General features: G+C 40.7%; 1 protein-coding gene across 1 annotated transcript in view; it reads right to left on the bottom strand.

Annotated features, from left to right (window-relative positions):
• Positions 1-5988: 5988 nt before the first annotated feature.
• Positions 5989-20337, bottom strand: part of LOC134678776 (dipeptidase 1-like) — a 242591-nt gene continuing 228242 nt past the window's right edge. The window contains exons 10-12 of the mRNA XM_063537476.1: positions 14651-14726; positions 6354-6492; positions 5989-6245 (exon numbers count right to left, since the gene is read on the bottom strand). Coding sequence (XP_063393546.1) covers positions 6138-6245; positions 6354-6492; positions 14651-14726 — 323 coding nt within the window. The 3' untranslated portion in view covers positions 5989-6137. The remainder of the gene's footprint in view (positions 6246-6353; positions 6493-14650; positions 14727-20337) is intronic.

The raw sequence follows: 20337 nt of genomic DNA on the forward strand, positions 1-20337 counted from the left end.
TCTACATGACATAAAAGCTCTCCAAGGGGCCTCTACGTGTTGGATCTGTGTCCCCACGCAAGCCTATAAAAAAACCGGGATTATAGGCCCGTGATATCCAAGGAGATATTAATACGTCACATTTATGATCATTGTACAAAAAGTGACACACAGCAATATAATACTACGGAATACCTATGTTTGAAGCGAAGAGTCACCATTTTACAGGCATTAGAAAACTATGGAAAATCATAAGCTTTTTTATTCCAGCTTAATTTAGCTTCAGCTCTCCAAAATTCTTTAAGATGTAGCGTTAGAGTAAGGATTTGATCCAGACACTTAACTACTCGTATACTGTGATTGCGAATAGTTTATCCTTACCGAGGTTACCGAGTTTGACACTGACATAATAGCACATCTCCCTCGTACTGACATTGGTGCAAGCGATATACACTGCTTTTGCATTTAAGCCCGCGTAAAACTCATGGTGAAGGTACTGGAATCCTTTGCCTTATTGCTACTTCAGACAAAACAGTTATAGGGTAAATGCGCTTGCTCGGAAACCGTTTTTTTTTCAAATCGTTTTCGTTCATTCACCCGGGAACGAAACCGCTTTCGTTTTAGTTCGCGGTCACTGGCAGAATAAATAATAGTACTAGGTACAGAAGACTCACTCTCTAACAAAGCGCGTCCGTTACGATCAGGACAGATATGGCCGCTAGGTGACGACAGCGCCACGCGTGGCTTATGGCTAGCCACCAAAATTGTTGTGGAACGGATGTATTTACTTTTAGCTACCTGTAGCAAAGCGACGAAATCGCGGAGTGAGCCACGCCTGTGCCTGGTTAAAGAACTGTTCTATTGAGATACCAATTCTTGCCGAATTCGTTGAATTGCTATAAATAAAAAACATTTTTTTTGGGATTTTCTTCCTTACTCTAACGCTCGCTCTCTCGCTCGGGTGAGTAGCTAAATTAACTTCATTTTTAAATATCGTTTAATTTTTATTTGCTACCTACCCTTATATCAAATCTTTCGTTTCTTACCCATAGTTTTTATCTGAATGAAACGATTGGTTAACCCGAATTTTAATTTAGTTTATATTTTCATTTACTTTGGGACTGGCAATCTTGACAACTTGTTTATCTGACAACTCTGGCAATTGTCAATCATAATATTAAGATAAACTCATTCATTGTATAATAAGTGTTATAAAATGAATATAAAACTAAAATGAACTAGAACTAATAACTAAAGCTAAAAAAATTAATCATAATATTATTTCTAAAATTGACAATCTGAAGAATAATAATGAAATATTAGTAATGAATAATTATTTGTTAAGGTATTTGTAAAAATACTATCTCGCTAATTCTGCGTAAAAAACCACCAGTAGGTAGTAAAAGAATATTATTTAATTTTAGTACCATGAACCAGTACCGGTACCAGTACTTGTCACAGTGACAATTAATATAAAAGTCGTGTGACAAGGTATGAAATGATACTAAAACTAAATTCCTTGACGGTACATAACATATTTCTGAATTAATTAATTTAAATTTCAATAATTATCTAAGTTGTCAGTCCCCAATATATTTATTTCACACTATCTACCACAAGTTCTTCCGTCGTCAAAAAAATGGAAGAGCTGTTTAACGCAAGAAACTGAGCAAAGATAATTAATATATTAATATTACATATATTCGGTGATATGTAGACACGAGGGGCCGTGATAGACGCAGGCGCATAGAGACCGAGGCAACTTTTATGGAATTTGAAACGAATGATAAAAAAAAAAAACTACTTTAAATATTGTTTTTAACTGTGTAGGCTAGATAGCCCATAGGAAATAGTATGGAACGCTTAATTGTTTCTTAAAATTATATGGCGTAGTGTTAAAATATACAGCCAATAGGTATATTTTTTAATTTAGTGAAAATTTACGGTAGGTATACGTTCTGAACCCCTAGTGTAAATTTCATTCGATAGCGTGACGAGCGTTCGCGTTATGTCTATTTTTGTATGGCATTTTGAAGAGCGCGCCTAGCGGGACGGTTTGGAAACTCAAAATCCCTTAGAAGATGACACGCAATGGCGACTTTTTACACGACAACAATTTACACTTAAGGTACCCGCATTAAGGACCTCGCATTCCAAAATCATAAACTTTCATACGTTACCTTAAAGTTTTGTCGTAGAATAGTTATGTTATGTTCGGTATTTAGCTCTTTGTTTACTATCTTTTATTTTAATTATTATTCATATTTTGTTGGTATTTTTCTTTTATAGGTACAGTCAAAGAATTTAATTTACTACCCATTTTGTACACCTTCACTTGTCACAGTGACAACCGTATGAGGTCTCTAGCGGCTTTCATATTGATTGTCACTGTGACAAAGTACGAAATGGGTCGGAAATTAAATTCTTTGACTGTACCTATTTGCTTAAAGCCTCGCCTCTATACGCCCTTGGCCATTTGACAAAGTTGACATTGACAAGAAGAGATAGAAGTTGGTTGCAAAAGTGACTGAAAAATTGTCCCGACAACTATTATTGCAGTCTTGACAATTTTGACAAATGTCAAGTTTGTCAAAGGGCCGTGCCTTTTGGAAACAGCGTGCACGGAAGAGAACAACTATCATGCATCTACAACACTGATTACATATATATCTAACGGTTATTATAATGAATATGCTAGCCCGGTTAAATATACCGGGTGTGGCCTGTAATATGAGCAAAAATTTAAACTGTAGGCTGTACTCCTCATACTGACCAACATTTGTTCAGCGACTTTTAAAAATAACTTGTGGTTTGATTTTTAATACACTTTAAAGTTTATTCTAAGACGCAATGTATTGCGAATTTTGTTATGTTTAAGGCGTGACAAGCAACGTCAATCACAATGAAATGGCGTGGCGATGGCGTCCATTGAAGATAATATTTATTTTGTATGAAAAATAGGGAGTCTAAATACTTCATAATTTTTAAAAGTTGTTGAACAAAAGTGTCACTGTTTGAGGAGTGCAATCTATGTTTTAATTATTTGCTCATGTTACAGGCCACACCCGGTATAAAGAAAAATTCAACGTTGTGTATTCATCTTTACTTGTCCTATCATGTTTTAAACAAATCTGACCTGAGAGACGCGACGGTCAGGGCTGTCAGCACCGCTGCTTTCTGGGCATCTACTGTTTAGAGTTATAGAGGAACCTCGACACGAGAGAAGAAGAAGATGTAAACAAACACTTCTCGAAGACATTTTCACACGCTTCTCTGGCTTTACACAATAATCATCACTTAAGATGTTGTTGTACTTAAACAAACTCATAAAGTATTGAAATCAACCAAATAACCACTAAAAAATCTAATTCTACATAAGGTTTTCATCAATAATCACAGTAACGGATCACCTCAAGAACATCTGACGATGTATAATTATACTGTCTAGTGACAGGAATTGACAGTGACAGCGACGCGTTTCCTCAGTAAAATGAACAGTATTGCAGCTGCAGTTGGAAATGGAATGTCACTCTTAGAATCATATTGTTGGAATGACAGTTTGACGTCACGTTTGTTTACAAAATAAAGACACGTAAGGATGAACTTTAGTTAACCCTTTGACATCATCAGTTATCGTGACATTTTTTCTACTAGTTATTATCATATATATCCAAAATTATATCCATCATGTTATCATATATCTGATTTCGGCAAATAATTCCGTAAAAGCGGCCGTCAAAACGCAAATAGCCTAAAATGCTGAAAGTGGGGCTGTAAAGTAAACAATTTAAACTGGATAATTGTTAATTAACAGAGGGAATCAATTTCGCGCGGATTGCCATCGCCATCGGCGGGGTTTGTTTAGGATCCAGTTTTTTTGCTTCCACACCCAAAGGGTAAATACGGGACCCCATTACTCAGACTCCAGTGGCCGTCTGTCTATCTGTCTGTCACCAGGCTCTATCCCATGAACCGTAACCGTAACCATTGTTGACATTTTCACAGATGATGTATTTCTGTTGCCACTATAACAACAAATACTAAAAAAAAGTACAGAAACCTCGGTGGGCGAGTCCGACTCGCACTTGTCTAGTTTTATTATATAGGAGGGAAACGAGCAGACGAATCGCCTAATTGTAAGCAATTACCGTAGCCCATGGGCCCTGCAACACCGGGGGGCCTATCTGTCAATTTTGAAGCACATAATTTTAGTCTGTGTACAGACAAACAATGGGTTTAAGTACATAAATGATGAAGTATTAATGAAGTTAGACCGAGAAAAGTCTGCAACGATTTTAATAGCATACGCAGTGCAAGTGTTATTTATAATATATGCCATAATTTCATAGAAGTTTGATGTTTAAAATAACACTTGCACTGCGAGTACTATCGAAATCGTTGCAGACTTTTCTTGGTCCAATTCTAGTAAATATCCATCAACTCATAATATTTCGCAATTGATTGAGGCCGTTTGAATTATTTGATTGAAATTCTGAATTTGAAATGCGGCAGATTGATATTGTGAATAGGTGCTTAATTCGGTATTGAAATTGAGGTGTAAGTAATTCTGTGGAACGGATGATTAATTATTGGTTTGTATATGAAATTAGACGCCAGTTAAATTAAACTGGTATTTAGTTAAACATACGGCGCGATTCGGGAAATGAATTACAGATTCTTTAGATATGAAATAAAAAAGATATGTGACGTTCCACGACAAAAGGTAATACCATTGCCCCGGTTGAATATTGGAGCTGTGTTAATAATAGCGTAAGCGCCAGCCGCCATAAGGTACCTTTTGCCGTGGAACGTCATATATCTTTACTATTTCATATCTATTGAATCTCTAAATCATTTCCCGAATCGCGCCGATAATGTGCGCTAATAGTAAATGCATTGGTTACAATTGTATAACCTACAGTTAGTGTCTTCGAGCAACACTCGGAAGGGTCTTTATTCGCACTATTTCCCCTCTGCCGAAGCACATGCCCCACTGATGCACACAACTAGAGCGGTGCGTGTTGTGACCCATCCGTACACAAAAAGATATCGAGGTGTGCAAGATTTGTCTTTGACGTGTGTCATTTTCTATGTATTTGTGTCGCCATTACAGATTGGATTTAGTATGTAGTGAGTGAGAAGTGTGACTGTGTGCACGTTTGTCCCACGGCAGAATGATCTGTACTATAAGATATTGCTTGGTGTCGTACCTTCCGACGTGTCGGAAGCCAAGGAATTTCCTCATGCGTGCGCAGGCTGTGGATTAAGCACCCTGCTGAGATTTTCTTGAGGGGCCACAGTAGGTATATGAAGTACTCCAAAAAAGGAGTGTATGTACCTACAGGTTTCAAAGGGTCGACAATGCGCGTGTAACACCCCTGGAGTTGTAGGCGTCCATAGGTCGCTTACCATCAGGCGAGTGAACTCTGAATAAGTAATGTTAGGAAAGGCTGATTTTAGGTTCCTGAATAATGCCTTTAACTTAAATGACGCAAATGGCGCGCTATTTACTCTAAATATGTTTTTTTTTGTGATTTAGATCCCAATACTTATAGTGGGGCTACTTTGAGTCGCGAGAAAATATTGAGCATCGCTCGCTCAGCCTGACATATCATGGTGTTAATACTTTCAGTGCTCGCGCGAGCTACGCGCTACGTGCCTAGCCGATAAAACGAGACGATCCGTATGCAGCGAAAAGTGCCTACGAATGGAAAACCCGCCTAGACGGCTTGGTACTTGGCAGTGAGTGTTTTAACGTGTGAATTGCCTATTTTACAACAAGCAACGCGGAATATAAGGGATATTTGAACTTTTGTGAGGAATTCTTGTATTACATATTGGACAGCTGTTTACTGTCAGATAACTAACGTGCCTTATAGGTACCACCACAAGAGCCTAGTCATGACTTGAAGTGTTCTAGAGTTGTTGTTAGCTCGGGAGACAGAGGCCTACACGTACTCGGTGTAAAAGTGAACAATTGAACACAATAAACTAACTGAAATTGTGATAAACCTATTGTTGTATATATAGTTGTAGGCTTGTTGGGAGGCCTAGAGGCCTACACAAATTCGGTGTAAAATTATTAAATAATCTGTCAGAAATAGTTTTAAGAGCTATGATGCTTCTGAATAAGTTGTTTTCTTGGGAGGCCTAGAGGCCTACACGTACTCGGTGTAGAAGGCGTTGCTGGTGCAGTTGCCGTTGTCGTTGGGTGAGTCGGGGTGTTCCTCGGGCTCCGCGCCGTTCGTGCGTAGCTCGTCGCGGACCTGATTTAAACAGTTCCATGTTAGAAAATACTCTTTAATATTTAGCTCCGGGTACTTAGACCCTGGGGTCCCTGGGTACAAAGAGTGACTGGGACTAAATTCCCTCACCTTTTCAACTTGGCGCATGACCCTCAGCATGTTAAGCCCGGCCAGGTTCTTCAGCTCCTGGACGCTCCATTGGCCGCTGCGCAGGAGTTCCGCGAACAGCTCCGGGTACTTGGACACGTCTTCGAGGCCGCGTGGGACCCTGGGGAAGAAGAGTGATTAAGCAAGAACAAGAACGGGGTGGGGGGTATGGGGTTAGAGCGTGATTTGAAACTCTCACATACTCAATAAACTCGGGACGCGGGGTTTACATTAAATCCGTAGAAGTTTACCACTCAAAACCCACATTGGAAACCTAAAATTACACAAACCGGGAACTTTTGAAAGCTTTTTCGAACTTTTTAATCTGCGCTCGATAAGTCGGAGGGAAAAGCTCGTGTTGGTATTAATCTTTAAGGGCTCATGGAGATGGCGCGCGAACCGCATGCGATTTTAGTTACATTGCGGACCAGTGAGGTTACATTAATTCAGCCGACCGATCAAATAACGCAATGTAATGAAAACTCGCTAGAGAGTTCTCCCATCGTTTAATCATTTAAGACACCCTTAGGGCTCACGCGCTACGGGTGTCCACGTCGCGTGGATGGGTGCACGGAGCGGGCGTACGCACGCGGGTGCCGTTGTGGGTAACGGCTCCTCTACACGATGGGCCAACGCCAGCCACTCCAAGGGACGCAGCCATGCGGTAGAATGAGATAACAATTTCACTTTCATATTTATATGATAACAAGGGAATTTTAATTCACAAATAATTAAGTAAATATAAAACATTAAATTAGCTTACAAATAATAATACAAACTATCTCTAAACTAAATAAACTTAAAATAAAAAGCCTATAAATAAAAAACGTCCCCCAAGTCACTGCCGATGGGCAGTGGGCCCAGAAGGCTGGCCGCATTGCCACGTTGTATGGCAATACTTATGCGTTGAGCAAAATACTGGCCAGCCCTCTGGTCTCCTGCGGCATCTATAAGGCGCTCCGCTAAGGCCCTGTATATACGACGCGCGCTTGGCCCCCACGGCCCCAGCGTTTCGACCCCAAACGCCTCAAAAATATAACTACTGCCAAGGGTGGCATATTTGCGGCGTTTGAGGTCTTCTGCCATGGACGCGGCATGACCAGCATCTCTGCTGGTGCCCGGAAGGTGGGACGGCGCGAGGGTGTCAACACATGTGGCATCCCAGACTAGAGGCCGTCCCATCTTCCAAGGCACCAACGTCATACCGTCGGGCCTCTTGCCATCGTCCCTAGCCAAACCGACGGGCTCGAGTATGGCCGGGACTTTGACGCTGACAAAGGCCCTTCGGATGACGTCGTTGATGCTGGCGTGTCTGGGTATGCGTCCGGCGCTTCTGCCGCAGGAAAGTCCATGATGTCCAAATTTGTCCACCATGGCACCACAACGGCAGTGATGGGGGACGTTTGTTACAGTCCCTATGCGCAAACAAGTCGCCAGTCTGAAGGTGGTGTTGTCCAATAGGGTCCCTATGGATGGAGAGGGTAGGGCTTGTAGCCACAGACCCGGCTCCCAATATGAATGATAACAATATAAATGTATTCCTTGGAGTGGCCGGCGTTGGCCCATCGTGTACTAGTAGAGGAGCAATAAAATCTGCCGCACGCGCTCGCGCCAGTCCGCGTTGATCACACTATTTTTCGTTAACCCGCTCACCCGCTCCGCGCAACCGCGACAGCTAGCAGACGCTTACGGCTGTTTTTGTTTGCAATATGTTTAGCAAGTACAAAATTTCGCTAGCAACTGTAACTGGATTAGCTTCGCTTGGTTCCTAACTAATACATCCTAAAATGTATCAGCTTCGCTTAGTTCGCTCGTCGAAAGTTAGTGCACCGATGGATGCCAATTCAATCTTACATTAGATACGATTAAAAATAATTTATTTTACAAAGGTTTGTAAGTGATCCTTCTATATACAGTGAAACCTGGTTAAGTGGGACCTGGATAAGTGAGAAACCTCTATAGCTGGGACTCATGGTGCGGTCCCGACACTTTAGCACTGAATTACCTCTGTTACTGAGAAAAAACGAACCTCTATAACTGGGATTCGTTGTTGTGATTTTATAGTCATATTTACCTCTATAATTGAGACCGAGAGTGTATTTTACCTCCTTTACTGAGACTATATTTATAAGATTACATTTTCCTATTTGTTTTTTTGAATTGTATAGGGAATTGACTTCTGTATCTGAGATAACGTCAATCTATGACCTCTCTAACTTGGACTTCATTGAACAATTTCCGTATTCTTACTAACTCTTAGTCTATCCACAAATTCCGCATTTGCCTAATTGTGTCTAAAAACAACTTCAAGTTTGATTAAGTTAATTTATGTAAGTAGTTAAAACTATCGAAACGAAAGCTGAAATTTTGATACCTTACACGAAAAAATATTTTTTTATTTATTAAATTTCTAATACGCAATGAAGTCCGTATCAAATTTAATTTAATTTTGAAATATATATTTGGATATTATAAATTAAATATTATTATATTTAAACTGACTTTAAAAATATTTAAGGACAAGGATTATTTTACCTTATTTTTAAAGATATCTATCTCTATAGATATCTCTATTCTCACCTCTATTAATGGGACCCTCTGTAAATGAGACAGAAATTTATTTGTACCTGGCTAACTGGGAGCCTGGGTAAGTGGTAAACCTCTTTAAGTGAGACAAATTTGCTCGTCCCTTGAGATCCCACTTATCCAGGTTTCACTGTATTTTTCTATCTACTCTGTGCCTAAGTGTCTCTCACAGGTCCCGGGAGCACGACAGTCTCTCAAAGACTGGGCGCCATAGATACCTACTTCACTAGATGTCGCGAGCAGAGCATAATACTTCTAAACTTCGACATGCGTCTGGTAAAATATATCACGACAAATGATGATCCCTATTGCAGTTCATTTTCATATGGAGTAGCTGTCGTAAAATGTATAAAATTTTTAGACTTAGAAATAGGTTTAGACATTAATGTATTTAGAAATTTAATATTTAGATTATTACCGTCATACGGTATAAAACACATTTTTTCAAAAATTTTGATAATGAAGCCCCACCAGAAGAGAAAGAACTGACATAGGGACCTCATTCGAGAGAGGTGGTATAAATATGAAATAAAAAAACCGGGCAAGTCCGAGTCGGACTCGCGCACGAAGGGTTCCGTACCATAATGCAAAAAAAAAACAAAAAAAAAGGAAAAAAAAACGGTCACCCATCCAAGTACTGACCACTCCCGACGTTGCTTAACTTTGGTCAAAAATCACGTTTGTTGTATGGGAACCCCATTTAGATCTTTATTTTATTCTGTTTTTTTGAGTATTTGTTGTTATAGCGGCAACAGAAATACATCATCTGTGAAAATTCAACTGTCTAGCTATCACGGTTCGTGTGATACAGCCTGGTGACAGACGGACGGACGGACGGACGGACGGACGGACAGCGAAGTCTTAGTAATAGGGTCCCGGTTTACCCTTTGGGTACGGAACCCTAAAAATTGTCATTAGAGTCATCTTATCGCCATTAAGTTTTACCAAAAATGATACGCGTACCTTGTATGTATTTACACGTTCCTTTAAATTAAATTATGTATGAATTGACATTAATTTTAAAATCAACACACCTCATAACATAATCCCCCGCCGCGTCTGTCTGTTTGTATATTCGCGATAAACTCAAAAACTACTGAGCAGATTGTCATGCAGTTTTCAACTATCATTAGAGTGATTAATGACAAAGTTTTTGGCGTATAATTTGCTAAGGTTCTGCCCGTGCGGAGTCGGGGTGAGTAGTTTTAATTAAATTTAGAATTATGGAGCAACGTAGGCCAATTTTCGGTAGCTAAATTACAACGCTCCATCTAGCGTGAGGTAATCGGAAGCACGTGACGGTGTGCTGATTGGATTGACGTCAATCAAGGGACGTTACGTCGAGCGAAACGTTTTACACAGTAATGGAGGACGGTCAAAGGGAAAATGCTTTTTTTTTTAGAAAAAAGGGCTTTGTAGGGTTTCGTAGCCAAATGGCAAAAAACGACACCCTTATGGATTCGTCATGTCTATCCGTCTGTCTGTCTGTCTGTCTGTCTGTCTGTCTGTCTGTCTGTCTGTCTGTCTGTCTGTCTGTCTGTCTGTCTGTCTGTCTGTCTGTCTGTCTGTCTGTCTGTCTGTCTGTCTGTCTGTCTGTCTGTCCGTCCGTCCGTATGTCACAGCCACTTTTTTCCGAAACTATAAGAACTATACTGTTGAAACTTGGTAAGTAGATGTATTCTGTGAACCGCATTAAGATTTTTACACAAAAATAGAAAAAAAAAAAACAATAAATTTGGGGGTTCCCCATACTTAGAACTAAAACAAAAAAAAAAGTTTTTCATCAAACCCATACGTCCGGTATAAAGATACCGGTGCGCAATTTGCTCACGAGTGTCGAGGGGGCTATATTAATAAGTCGGTGCACGGTGTAACTAAACAGAAATTAAAATAAACTGTATCTGTGATAAGCCGTTATCTTTCTTGTCAAAATGCCAAAGTTTATTTTATTTCGTTTTTATTAATCTTGGCAATTATTTTAATATCGTAAGTAAAAAAAACATATTATAAATGTTTAAACAGAGCACTTTCATTTGATACCAAACTCGACCATACTTTCTTGCAAATAATATGACCAGAATATCAAGACCCCTCTCAAATAGCTTTTTGGCCTTTTAGGCTCTTCTAGCTCCATTACTCCTTGATCGAACCTGCTTATAATTTAATGACTAAAATTTTATTCCTTCATCTACACGTTTACCGAATTTCACTTAATTTAGAACAAATTTACTTAACACGTTCGCGGACGCGGATTGCATAGCATCCGTTTTTGTACTCCTCCTGGTGACGCGCCTGCTATTGCATCCGTTATTCTTTTTAAATTTCTTCGTTGAAATGCTTATCAATCCGCTTAACCACAGTATAATATTATTCATCAACTTTTCCTCTACCAGTCACCAGAGTCAAATAATGCGTACTGCCATATTACATAGTTTTATCGAAGTTAAAAATTATCCTGTGACGTCTCCAAATTGGCCCCCCTTTCTGTGACGCGGATGCTATAGCATTCGTCTTTGTATGGCAGCTCCTGTAACATGTAATTTGGGTCAATTTCGTGCGCGATAGCGATTTTGACGTATTTTTATAAAATCGTAATTAATGTTTTTCTTACAATTTCTTTAAGTTTTTCATTGTTTTAATAAACAATCGTGTTTACTTGCTGTTAATTATACTACAGTAAAATTTTGATAACGATTAATGTGAAAAAGTGAGGCATGAATGTGTATACCTATTATTGAAATAATTACGTTACTAGTCATAGTTTTGGTAATATAATTGTGAATTATAGCCTGTTGGCGCTCGATGATCACCTCCCACAAGGTAAGCACCTTATGACACGCATTTGTGGTATCATTCTGTGTATATTTCATGCCTTGTATTTGGTGCAGATGCATCCGAAAAAGAATATAAAGTTGGGTGAATCATCGCTTGGCAGGAAAAGTGGTGGACGCTTTACGTCCAGAACTTAACGCGGCGGTGCGTTACAGGGAACTGAAAAAGTGTAATGCGGTACATATTGACACTTTTGAGAAGTAGTGTTGGCGTAAAATGCTGCGTATACCTTGGACAGCTAGAAGAACAAACCTCTCATTTTAAGAGAGCTCAACATTGCAACTCGGCTCTCTACAACATGCTATGAGACCCATGACTGGGCCTTTAGATTAGAGCCGGTCTCCAATGCATAATTTGTAGGTAGTATCACATAATTTGAGGTCGAATGAACAGGGAACGTGCTTGGCATGGGGCATGTATGAGATAGACTCAATATTACAATGATAAGCAAAGAGGGAACAAAACAGAAGAAGAAAATTGTTTGAAGAGGTCAGCAAATGAGTCTTTAGACCAAAAATCGCGCCCTTAGTAAGTCAGAAGTCTCAGCCATCAAGTCCATCGAGCACGATGTATGAATGCTATAACATGCGATGTCATATAAAATCCCATCTTGACTACGTCATGTGACAGACATGCTTATGCATCCGAATTGTATAGCATATGTTGTCACATAGCGTATAAAAAATATACTTCATATTGACGCGGATTGCATAGCATTCGCCTTGCATAGCATTACGCGTCATATACAAACCTAAAAGATATATTTGTAGTGACAGGAATGCTATAACAGTCCCAATATTTCCATACAAAATTTAGGTGTCCAACTGGTGTGACTGAGCGTCCGCGAACGTGTTAAGTTATTGCCCATCAAAACTATCCACTGATAGTTCAGCTTAAAAACATCGAAATGCTGGGTCGTGCCCCTAGCCAGCCGTGTGTTCCACATTGAATGTGAGAACTTCACTTCGCTTCGCTCGCTCGTTCGATAATTACCCCTGATAATCCCTGAACAAATGTTGGTCAGTTTGACGTACAGCCTGCAGTTTTTTTTTTTATTATGAATGGGCTTACTCATGGCCACAGACTAAATTAAATTAAAATAATTAATTAAGTTAAATTTTTTGCTCCTGTTAAACATAAACACCCAGTATATTTTGTTACTCTATGGGTAAGATAGTTACAAAATGGCGGGCTATCCGTCATTTACGTGCCCAATTCACGTCCACCATTTATTTAACACCCCATCGATCACGTAAGCTCGGCCAATATCAGATTTGAGAATAAAGACGTCCACTATTATACAGTGTGTTTTCTGTAACAGGAGCAATATATTAAACTGTAGGCTGTACTCCTCAAACTGACCAACATTTGTTCAGCAACTTTCGAAAATAACTCATGGTTTGATTTTTATTACACTTTAAAGATTATTTTAAAACGCAATGTATTGAAAATTTTGTTATGTTAAAAGCGTGACAAGTAACGTCAAACACACTGATGTCAGCGTACATTGAAGGCAATATTTATTTTGTATGTAAAAGAGGAAGTCTAAAGGATTCATAATTTTTAAAGTTGCTGAACATATGTTGGTCAGTTTGAGGAGTACATTCTTTAGTTTAATTTATTGCTCCTGTTACAGGAAGCACCCTGTATAACAGAGGCATCGATCAATTTATTTGACTCAGCAAATATTCATTATTTCTTACCAAACCGTAGCACGGTTAAAACGCTTGCAAAATGTTATTGTATGAGAATATGGGTATTCTTATTTTCCTTCAAATTCCTTACATATTGCCGTTGATCACTATTGAGCAGACTGTCAATAAAATGGCTTATGCCGCGGCGGGATGGCGATGGCATCTCGCTGTTCCAGCTCTGGGCCATCATGTAGAGGAGCGATAACCGTCGTTGGTCCAGCGCTGGGCCATCGTGTAGTGGAGATAATAAATACATTGGAACCGGGTGCATGGAGCGGCGCCCGCCCACGCCACTCGGGTGCCCTTAGGGTAGCGCTACCTCGTTTTTCAAGCAAAATAGGCACAACGGTTGTCGATTTGTGGAAAATGTCCAGACCGAGTAGCCAAGATGCCAATCGCTTACGCTCCGTAGCGATCGAAACGCAACTGTCACTGTCGCACTAATATGGAAGAGTGATAGAGAGACATAAAGTTTTTCGTTGTCAAAGCGATAGCGATTGTAACCTTGGCTAGGCCGACTGGTTAGCTAAGTAACACCTCTGTTTCGAAGAAACTTCGGAAGTTTTTGCAATCAAAACTAATATCGTAGTTGATGTAAAAACTTCGCACGGAAACTACTTGGAGCTCAAACTGTTACAAAGCTGCAACTGCACGTTTGAGAAACTGTGGCTAATTAAAGTTGTTGTACATACTGATACACTATTGACTATCGTATAATGAGAAAGCTTTGATGAAAACGCTTCCTTTAAGGGGTGTCCGGGAAAGAACCGTCGGGTAAGTTGAATCTTTTTAACACGTTAAGAAAACCCTTACTTAATAGCATTATTCTCGTCGCCATTATTGACTTTAAAACAAGAATAGGAGCATTCCATGAAATTGTCTACCATTTGTCCCGTACAAACGCAATTTTCTGAAGATTTGCAAGTACAAGAGTTTCCTTTTCTAAGCCAAATGGTCAAAATTATGCGCAGAAAAATAATTGGCTACTTTAAATGCCGAAAAAAAAGTCGCAACACAGGAAATAAAATGCGTTTGTACGGGACAGCCCGTGGAATGCTCCAATATTGTCTGATGTGATGTCATTTGAAGGGTACACGGAAAGAACATGTCATTTGCAGTACGGGGTACCTATTTAGAATAATTTTTCAAAGTATAGTTCTGGCTAACCTGTTGACGCCGTCGAAATCTCCCCCGATGCCGACATAGTCCGCCCCGATGACGCGCTTGATGTAGTGGAAGTGCTCTGTGGACAAACCGCAAGCGTCAACAACGATCGGGGAATACTGGCGAGTTTCCTGTGAACATTGGCTCCTCTACACGATGGCCCAGCGTCGGCCACTCCATGGGACGCATTTATGCGTTAGAGGGAGCAAGTGATATAACAATATCATTCTACCGCATGGCTGCGTCCCTTGGACTGGCCGGCGCTGGCCCATCGTGTAGAGGAGCCATTAAAGTCACGCCTTAAAATATCGATACAGACAAAGTGCCAAAAATATGTATACACTACCCTAATATATAAACAATAAGGTCGTGTATAGATACCTATAGGTACCTATATTTTTGGCACTGTGTCCGTATCCATATTTTAAGACGTGACTGTAAAGAGGAAGGACAAGTAAAGAGGAATGGAGACGACCAGTTCTCCGTACAACGTAGTCGCCATTTTCCTCCCAGGATGGTGACATTATGGAAGATATTTTTTACAAAATTAGATGCTATGAAAAATTAAGTCCAATAAATAATTAAATTTACTCTACCTTAATCATTAACCCCCCCCCCCCCCCCCAAACAAAGGGTTCCTATGTTTAAAATTAATTAATTTGTTGAAGATATTTGTCCGTCTTTGGATCACATATTTACATATGTGTAGTACCAAATTCCACTTAATTGGTCCAGTAGTTTCCGAGCATAAGGCTGTGACATACGGACAGACGGACGCACGAGTGAACCTAGAAAGGTTCCGTTTTTTTCCTATTGAGGTACGGAACCCTAAAAATATCCCGAAATATTATAAGTACTTAACTGCAAATAACCTAACAGCCGCTAGTATCTTTGGCACTTTTGGACTGGGTGGGGTCGGAATGGGGCTGATAGTGTAACCTAACAGCCGCTAGTATCTTTGGCACTTTTGGACTGGGTGGGGTCGGAATGGGGCTGATAGTGTAAGTAGGATAGTAATAGTAGTAGTAGTAGTAGGTTAGTAATGTGTTTAGATTTTAAGTTAGAACTGCAAATTGCAATATTCGTAGGTACAGTAGTCGTAAAGTAACTACCTATTGCTAGAACAATCTAAACTGGAATCCATACCATTTCATTGCGACGGAGTTTTGCAAACTTCCATGCATATGAATTATGCATTTCAGCTGCATTTGGACGAAGTTGATCATCACTAACTTATGTAACAGGCAACAAAACATACAGGCCAATTCGAACGAACACTGGCGTCAGAATGATATTTGAATCATGTTGATAATGATACGCCATTATCGACTTTAAAACAATAAGAATATTAAATAAATATTGGACATTTTTACACAAATTGACTGCGTCCCACAGTAAGTTCAAGAAAGCTTGTGTTGTGGGTACTTAAACAACGATAAATAAATACATAGAAAACATCAACAACGTCACACAAATAAATGCCCATACCGGGATTCGAACCCAGGACCATCGGCTTCACAGGCAGGGTCACTACCCACTAGGCCAGACCGGTCGTCCAAATATTGCCTAATATGATGGCATTTGAAGGCTAGGTAAGTACACGGAAAGAACATGCGTCTCGCACCAATACATACATATGTACGGATTGACCGAAATGTATGACAAATAAATTTTTTGCAAAAATTTCATTTTTGGTACCAACTTTTATCGCTGACTGTACTTTTCTTACGACAGACAACTAATACTCATCGAGACAATTCTAAAAACCCCTAACACAATTAGGTTGCATTGTTTCATCACAGAGTTCCTATGGCCACCTTCTGTCTCCATCATCAGGTCAACTCGATGGTGCCATAATATTGCTATGTCATCCGATTTATACATGCATGCAAAATTTCAGCTCAATCGGAAACCGGGAATTGGATCAAATTTACCTCGCAAGATTTGATTACAGACAGACAGACAACGGTCAGGTGAAAGTAAATAAAAGCTTGTGAAATAAGTTTAATTTTGTTTTTTGTGAGAGAACCAATGACCTAGAATTATAGACGGTATCTTTAAGACTCATTGAAAGACATTTCTTAACTACAAACATATACCGGGTGTGGCCTGTAACATGAGCAAATAATTAAAACATAGATTGTACTCCTCAAAAGGTGACACTTTTGTTCAACAACTTTTAAAAATTATGAAGTGTTTGGACTCCCTATTTTTCATACAAAATAAATATTATCTTCAATGCACGCCATCGCCACGCCATATCATTGTGATTGACGTTGCTTGTCACGCCTTAAACTTAACAAAATTCGCAATACATTGCGTCTTAGAATAAACTTTAAAGTGTATTAAAAATTAAACCACAAGTTATTTTTAAACGTTTCTGAATAAATGTTGGTCAGTATGAGGAGTACAGCCTACGGTAAAATTTTTTGGTCGTATTACAGGCCACACCCGGTATTATCCTAAATAGGGTAATTGGCCAGTAACTGGCCACCTTATACTAAAATGAATTCTATTTATAGGTGAATAGAATTCATTTTTGGTTTGGGGTGGCCAGTTACTGGCGAATTACCCTATCTGGGAGACCGAGCTTTGCTCGGAAAACATATAAAAACTCAAAAAAGCGTGTTTTCCCAGAGATAAGACCTAGCTAGACCGATTTATCGCCCCCGAAAACACCCATATAGCAAATTTCATCGAAATTGTTACAGAGCCGTTTCCGAGATAATATACCTAAATAAAGGTATTAGATTAAGAGCCAACAGGAGTGGTCATTCCTCCATACAAACGTACTCCTCGTTTTCCTCCGTGGTTTTTGAAGCTAGAGCAATGATTTCTTCAACACAGATTAATATTGTCAGTATCTGTGTCGGACCGTTTTGCTTTTTGTGATATTTTTGTTTTTTAAGGCGCTAGAGCCCTTCAAAAATGGCCGAAATGGCCTAATTGACTATGCCGCAATGAGAGGCGTGGTATTCAAAACTGATTTCAATTAGCCAAAAAAGCAAAACGGTCCGACACCGATAATTTCATAATCATTTAGATTTCCAAATTTGGTTACGATTGGTTAAGTTTTGGAGGAGGAAAAAGAGGACTACGAAACCTCGATTTTAGTCATTTTTACGCAGGATTTTTCGCCTCAGCTGCAGTTGTCCCTATCGCACTAATTTTAGGGGCGGAGTCAAGTTTCTAAATACGTACACAGCCAGAAAAGTGATGGGCAATAGTCGACATTTAATGTCGATAATCTAGTGATGTAAGAAGTTATCGATAAACCGTCTTGTGTGAAAATATCTAGATCCTCCTAAGACACAAGGGGTTTTGCGTTGAGAGGGAACACATTTTTGTAGTTACATAGGTACAATCTATTTTGAACTTTTTGATTCTAATATTTCAAATTAGAAATCAAAATCAAAATTATTTTATTGCATGGTTATGGGTTTACAAAATTTTTAGGTACAGTCACGCTCCGTAATTGTCGAGCAATTTAAGGTCCTAGCTAGGGAATGCAATCTCGCACCAAGATTGGCGATTCGAGATCTCGCACGAAAAATACGAATCGAGATTGGGTGTTTCGAGATCTCGACAGTCAGGTTTTCGGGATCGAGATTAATATCTCGACGAGATCGAATTTGACAAAGTATTTTTTTTTTTTTTAATATGCATGGGTTTACTCATGGCCACAGACTAGCCGAGGCGTAGACGTGGCCTACGATGGAGCGAGCTCGCCCAGAAGGTGCCTGTTCACTCTTGATTTGAAGGTTGCCGGGTTATAAGAGCACGGAAATATAGACGCCGGCAAGGAATTCCATTCCTTGGCAGTGCGCATAAGGAAAGTAGAAGCAAAGCGCTTAGTGCGAATTGGCGGAATATCTATCAAGTAAGGATGGAAACCGGCCGTGCGTCTAAAAGTCCGATGGTAGAATGGGGACGGTGGAATGAGCTCGTGTAGCTCTTGGGCACACTCCCCGAAGTGCAACCTGTAGAATACCGACAGGCTGGCGACTTTCCGCCGATGGGCCAAAGTCTGAAGCTTAGCCGTTAGCTTCTTGTCGCCAATCATCCTCCTGGCTCTGCGCTCCACTGAGTCCAAAGCGGCGAGTTGGTATTTAGCTGAGCCATCCCACAGGTGGCTGCAATACTCCATACACGACCGGACTTGAGCTTTGTAAAGTGTTAGAAGCTGTCCAGGTGTGAAGTATCGCTTCACCTTATTTAGGACGCCCAGCTTTCTGGCCGCAGTTTGTGCTTTAGACTCAATGAAGCTGCCGAAGCCGAGGACTGAACTCAGCTCCATGCCGAGGAGTTCCAGGCTGTCGGTAATAGGTACAGATGCACCCCGGAAAGAAGGAGTCAGGTCGAATGGACTCCGTTTAGCGGAAAATAGACACGCCTGCGTTTTGGAGGCATTGAACGTGACCAGATTGTCATCACCCCACTGGGAAACGAGACTAAGGGTCAAGTTCATTCGCTCAACCATGGCCTCTCTCTGTGAACGTATATCCTCCCTGCTGTCCCTTGCACTAGCCAAATATCTCTCAACAACCGTACTGTCATCTGCATAACCTACAATGCTGGGTTGCAGCATGTCGTTAATGTGGAGCAGGAAAAGGGTTGCGGAGAGAACAGACCCCTGAGGAACACCGGCGTCAATGGCCATGAGGTCCGAAGAGCAGCCATCAATAACTACTCTGATCGACCGTTCACTCAAGAAATCAAATAGCCAGCTACAAAAATCAGCAGGGATGCCGTAAGCAGGAAGCTTGCTAAGGAGACTTGCGTGCCAAACCCTGTCAAAGGCCTTCGAGATGTCCAGTGAAACAGCAAGCGCTTCACCGTTCCTCTCGATGGCCTCGCCGCAGCAGTGCGTGACATACGCTAAAAGATCCCCAGTAGACCGACCTCGGCGAAAGCCATATTGACGGTCACTGAGCAGATCATTTGCTTCGAGGTATGCCAGCAGTTTGCCGTTAAGTACCCTTTCCATGACTTTACAGAGCATGGAGGTAATGGCGATTGGTCGGTAATTGCAGGGATCAGCACGACTACCCTTCTTGGGTACTGGCTGCACGTTTGCAAGCTTCCAGGATTTCGGCACCGTTCTTGTTTGGAGAGAGAGGCGGTACAGGCGTGTCAGTACAGGAGACAACTCAGGCGCACACTGCTTTAGTACACGTGCAGGTATACCGTCTGGTCCATTGGCCTTATTCACGTCAAGATTCAGCAGAGCTCGGCGTACCTCTTTTTGATGTATAGCAATTCTCTGCATAGAGGAACTGCAATGAGATAGCGTAGGTGGAAGTTTTGAGCCTGCATCTAGACGTGAATTGCTCGCAAACAGAGAAGCAAACAAGTTAGCTTTCTCTGTCGCGGAGTGGGCCAGTGTCCCATCAGGTTTCTGCAGAGGTGGCAATGTGGGTCGGCAGAAGTTGGATTCGACCGCTTTCGACAGGGACCAGAACCGCTTGCTACCAGGAGGGTAGGAGGCGAGTTTGGCCCCTATTCGACTGACGTGGTCGAATCGAGCCTTTCGAAGCACCCGTTTGCAGGACTTGGCAGCTGAGTTAAAGGCTTTTTTCTTCGCGCGAACCCTCTGTGCTCCAGCTTTGGTATCGCGGGCTAGTACCCAAGCCTGGTATGCAGACTGCTTAAGAGCCTCGGCTCGAGCACAGTCCGAACTGTACCATGCT

This window comes from Cydia fagiglandana, chromosome Z (assembly GCF_963556715.1).
Source record: "Cydia fagiglandana chromosome Z, ilCydFagi1.1, whole genome shotgun sequence".
Taxonomy (NCBI): Eukaryota; Metazoa; Arthropoda; class Insecta; order Lepidoptera; family Tortricidae; genus Cydia; species Cydia fagiglandana.